General features: G+C 38.2%; 1 protein-coding gene across 19 annotated transcripts in view; it reads right to left on the bottom strand.

The window, feature by feature from the left end:
- The window catches only part of FOXP2 (forkhead box P2), a 408,792-nt gene that overhangs the window by 38,721 nt on the left and 365,071 nt on the right, over window positions 1-5,000 (bottom strand). For all 19 annotated transcript variants that reach the window (XM_064656006.1, XM_064656022.1, XM_064656003.1 and 16 more), the window contains one exon: window positions 2,213-2,300. In XM_064656006.1, coding sequence (XP_064512076.1) covers window positions 2,213-2,300 — 88 coding nt within the window. The remainder of the gene's footprint in view (window positions 1-2,212; window positions 2,301-5,000) is intronic.

The following is a 5,000-nucleotide window of genomic DNA, read 5'->3' as shown; positions in this document are numbered from 1 at the left end:
TTTTATAGCCTTTCATATGTTAAAAGGTCAGAGAAAACAAATAGCACTTCATCTTTTTGTCAATAAGAGAATTGAGGTCACAGTTGCCTCAACAGTAACAAGTTACTAAGACCATAAATTAGAAGGCCCATAGAGTCTCTTTAAAGTCCTGTGGACACTGTTAGCAATGGCCTAGTGCCAACAGCTGTGAAGGGGTGAAGGGTCCTCAAAGCACAGTGCCTGCCAGGATTGACTACACACTTCATCCTTTCCCACTGAGGTCCAGTTAGTGCCCCCTGCAATCTGCCATCATCAATCTAATTCAATAGAGTGACAGAGCCTAGGCAGTGTGAAATGCTGAACTCTGCCATCAAGTCGGCATCGACACTGAACTGGGTCTCATTACAACTGATGGACCCTACTTCACTAGCAGTCAGACAAAGCAAAAAATGGCATAATTGGTCACACTGCAAGCTAAATCTTCACTTGGACTGTTAGATTACAGCCTAGCCTTTGTAAATGGTAAACAGTTCTTAAGCAGCCCTTACACTGCCTTTAGAAAACATCTCATTACTCAAACCTCTACTTTTTCCTAACTTATACCATTTTCTGACCATATGGTATGTAAATATTGGTAGTTTCAGACTCAAACAAGTTACCAAATTAAAAGGAAAAAAAAAGAAAGAGGAGGAAGTGTTTGAAATATGTGACTTGTGGATAAAAATAGCAGAACATGAAAGAGGAAAATGTACCTTATAACATGAAAAGAATTTTTTTCCCACAAACTAGGTTGCAAGAAGAAATGCTCAAAATTTTATTCTAGTGACTTGGATCTGGATACCTACAATATGATTACATCATTAATTGCAATAAGAATCACTTGGTGTTTAATATTACCACTTTCTGAAGAGTTCTTGCTCAACAGTTACACCTGTAGACTGAGACTGGACTAAGGAAAACAACTTGTAAGTAATTTTAAGAAAGGAAACGATCTTTACTACTGGATATATTTTCAGTATTATGGATATAATTTGGTCAGTGCATCTCCAATTAAAGAACATTTGAGGCAAGGGGGTGCAAAGAGGGTTTCTTCATATTGTGTGGCTTCATACTATGTGTGTGACACTTTAGAGACATGGTATTTGCCGTGACGTAAATTCCTAACAAACAAATTAAGCTAACACTATCCTATGAATATTATAGAAGAAATAGCAGCTTTACCTGGGTTTAAAAATCTTTCATTTTAAGGCAAATGACAATTTCTGTACATTATTGTACAATCCTCTCGCTGTTTTGCGTTTCCAGTGTTAAAATAAAAAATACTCAAACAGTTTGCCTTGACTGAAAGAAGAACAAGTATTCCTACATGAAAGAGGACAGTGAGACAATATGCTAAAAGGTGAGAAAGGCGAAATGTGTTTATCCTTCTTTCTCCAGACACGGCGAGTAACAGAGACAAAAATCTCAGTCCCTTGCTATGTCTCTTGAGCTCCTCTGGCTGGTCCCAAGAGGGGACAGGACTGCTGAGAGATGCCCCCTCTATGACTACTGTATGGGCAGGAGGGGGCGGCGTGGTGTAAGTGTCCTGCAGAGTCACTCATGAGGCTTGTGCCCAACCTTGGTGGCCTGATAAGTGTAATCTCAATACTGTGAGACCCCAGGGGTACTCATCACTTCTTGCATAAGCAGAAGGGAGCGTTCACATACATGCAGTGACCTCTAATGGTTAGAGCATGTACAGGGCACTGGAGCCTCATAGTCCCGGGTGTGGACCCTCCTTGAGTAGGTCTGACATTACACCTTCTGCTTGCAGAAAAATGCCCACTGACACGCTGAGAGTACTGCTACTCTTTAATCCTGCAGAATGGCATAGACAAACACCAGAGGTCAGAAGGGGAAGAAGGAAGAGGGGTCCAGATCCAGTGTTTCAAGAACTGAAGATGGCTTGGATCCAGTCTTTGCTCCAAGGACTGCATTTTTCATTCACGATGAACGGCATTGGTGTTTCAGTTAAAGCAAAATACTGTAGACAATCTTGATGTTAGATAATTATTGCATAATTTATAATGTGAAAGATCTTTAAATAAAAAATCCCACTTGTTCATGAGTATTAACAAATTTCATGCAAGAAGCATATGGCTTTAACCTAGAGTCACTAAGGCAAGTGTATTCAATTTAGTTTAGGTTGATAGTAAATAGGCTGATAGTAGGATAATACATCCATGTAACAAACCTGTATTTCTAACTGCTGAACCACTTGCATTTGCACCCGACACTGAGCAGTGCTCCTGTCATCCAATGCATGTTCATTGTTAAGGTGCCTAGAGAAGCAAATAAGACAGTGTTAAGATGAGGAAAATATCTTTATGAGTCCATTTTTCTCTCCTGTGCATATGGCTTCCATTAGTTCCAATGGGAGTTATGCAAAAAGACCTAATCAGAGCATGCCTTACACAAAACAATACAAAATAACAAAACTGATTATTTCATTTAGTTCTACAAACTTTCCCAGTGATGAGTCAGATACCAGTTCCTATCTCCCAGGTCACATATGCCATCTAAAGGCCAATGTAACCAATTATGGATATTTGTTAGAGTGACTGAACAGATTTCCACTCCCTGTTGCTGATGCAGATAAAGAGAATCACCTTACAAATGATTGTCCAAAAGATGTAATTGCTTTTAGGCTGCTTGAACAACTGTGAATTAGAGTTTGTTAAGATTTCTCTATCTGCTCTTCTTAAATCATTAAGCAACAACAGAAGATCTGCTACCCGTTCCCCAAAACAGAGCTTTAGGGGAATATCCAATTTTCAGTGCAGTTTCTAGAAGTAGCCTCTGAGGATGATGGAAGTGATTGGGCCCCCCAGTATGAGGAAGAGTGTGCGAGGTAAAGGCAGGGGAAGGACCAGCTACACACCTTACTAATACAGCAAGCCTCCTGGGAGAGATTCAGGGTATGCATGCCAGTTTAGCAAAACAAAACCACACTCTGCAACAGGGAAAGAGGACCTCGGTGAACAGCTGCCTGCAACTGAACTTCAGCCCAGACCCAAGTGGCTGTTCCCCAGAGATTTCAATCAAGCACAACTTTACAGAGATCATTTAATAATGTTTTTTGTAGGACAATGTTTTTATTTTATTTTCTCTCTCTCCCAGGATCAAAGAAGTCCCTTTTTGAGCTTTAATAGTGTGTTTGCTGCTCCACTGAGAAGAAAACATAAGAATCAGGCTAAAGAAGAAATGAGAGCAAAGGAGTTCTGCATTTGAATGTGGATTTACTGGCTCTTTCCACTGTAGGCACGAGTGGTAAGCTTTGCAAGGACTACTGTCATGGATGGTGTGTCGCACAGTTACAGTAAATAAGTTATCTGTGCTGTGGAGGAAATGTATCTTCTCCTTTTTCTTTCCTAGCAGAATTAATCAGAGAACTATGCAGTCATTTGATTGTTAATCTATGGGAAAATGTGTTCATCAGAAACAGTGGAAAATTAGGAAAATAGTATCTCGGTTTTACTAGCATTTGCCTCTTTTAATTTAAATCATGACTTCTCAGTTTTACAACCCAATGATAAAGTTTTCAGGTGAGCAGAATACAACAGGTTCTGCTATCCTTGCAACAGGCATGGCTGGGGAAGAGATTGTGAAAGATATTTTTAATTCTTTTAATTATTGTTTAAAATTTTTTTTAAAAAAATGTTTTAAGAGTATACATGTAGCTTGCTTGGTAGTTTATGCTAAGTACAATCATCACCAAGGACACATTTCCTTTATGAGAGTCATAAAACCTATAATTTATTTATTTTCAAATGAGCTGACTTCATTCCCCCCCATTGATGCAAAAAATTCAGTCAGTTTAAAAAGCAGGTAATTGTTTAGAATGTACCATTCGCTTGTTTTTTGAAATTTTGATTCAAAAGAATTTTACTCCCTCAATTACAGAAGCATGATAGTGCACAGTATGTAAATGTAATGGTTTAATGTTTTCAGTTAATGGGGTACAAAATTGCCAGAAAAAGGCCTGAAGACAGATTTTACCTCAGCATCATTACCACTCTCACCAGTACACACCAGTACACTGTGCTTCCACGTGCATGTATGCTCACCTGCATATGCTCACAGGTATATGTGGATAACACATTAGAGTAAGCAAGAGTGTAGGTATAAAAGATCTCCCAGCCCAAGTTTGAGGTTACTGTGTACTCATGATTATTTATCAGTTATTACAACACCATATGTTTGCATAACACCTTACAAAATAGATACAGACACAGTCCTTGCCCTGAGGAACTTTAAATGCAACAGCAGTATGCAGTATGGGATAAGAAAGTCCAGTATAATGTAATTTCAATATGATTACATGGTAACTTGGGAGAATGTTCCAAGTTTCTTGAGAGTTAACACAGTAATCTTCGGAAACTCATGAGATATCTGCATCTTTTATACCATGCTTTCATGTAATGTGGTTACTTGTGCTGTGCATTTCGGAGAAAAGCTACTTTATGGAAACATTAAAAGTGTAAAAATTGTTTTAAGAATTATTTTTTCTGATCTTTCTTGCCTGTGAAGTAGGCTTGCTTTATTTATCACGCAAGTACAGGCACTGTAGTGAAAGAAGAACTAGGTCTAATACATTTTTAAAACCCTCTAAAATAACTTTTCTCTGTATAAAGTTGCTGCACTTTTAGGGTCTAATATGCTGCAATCTGCCAAGACAGACATACATTGTTTCCTCCAGAAGACCGAAAATAATTCCAGACTTTTTGGGGTTTTTTTGTTTGTTTGTTTGTTTTGGGTTTTGCGTTGGTTTGTTTGTTTTGTTTTTCTTGTCATGCCTTTTAAGTTAAATACAAGTTGTGCTGGTCAATTTTCATACTTCTTTGGCATATTCCTAATCTTTTATCTTGTCTCCATCTTTTACTAATCCCATGTTAACTTGATTTTCTTTTTTTTTGCTTTTTAAGGGGAGAAAATATCTCGGAGGACTGAAAAGTGATCCTGAAGAGCTGAATTATAGGTTT

Source organism: Pseudopipra pipra, chromosome 5 (assembly GCF_036250125.1).
Source record: "Pseudopipra pipra isolate bDixPip1 chromosome 5, bDixPip1.hap1, whole genome shotgun sequence".
Lineage (NCBI taxonomy): Eukaryota > Metazoa > Chordata > Aves > Passeriformes > Pipridae > Pseudopipra > Pseudopipra pipra.
Note: the sequence above shows the minus strand (reverse complement) of the source record. Positions and strands in the feature narration are given on the sequence as shown.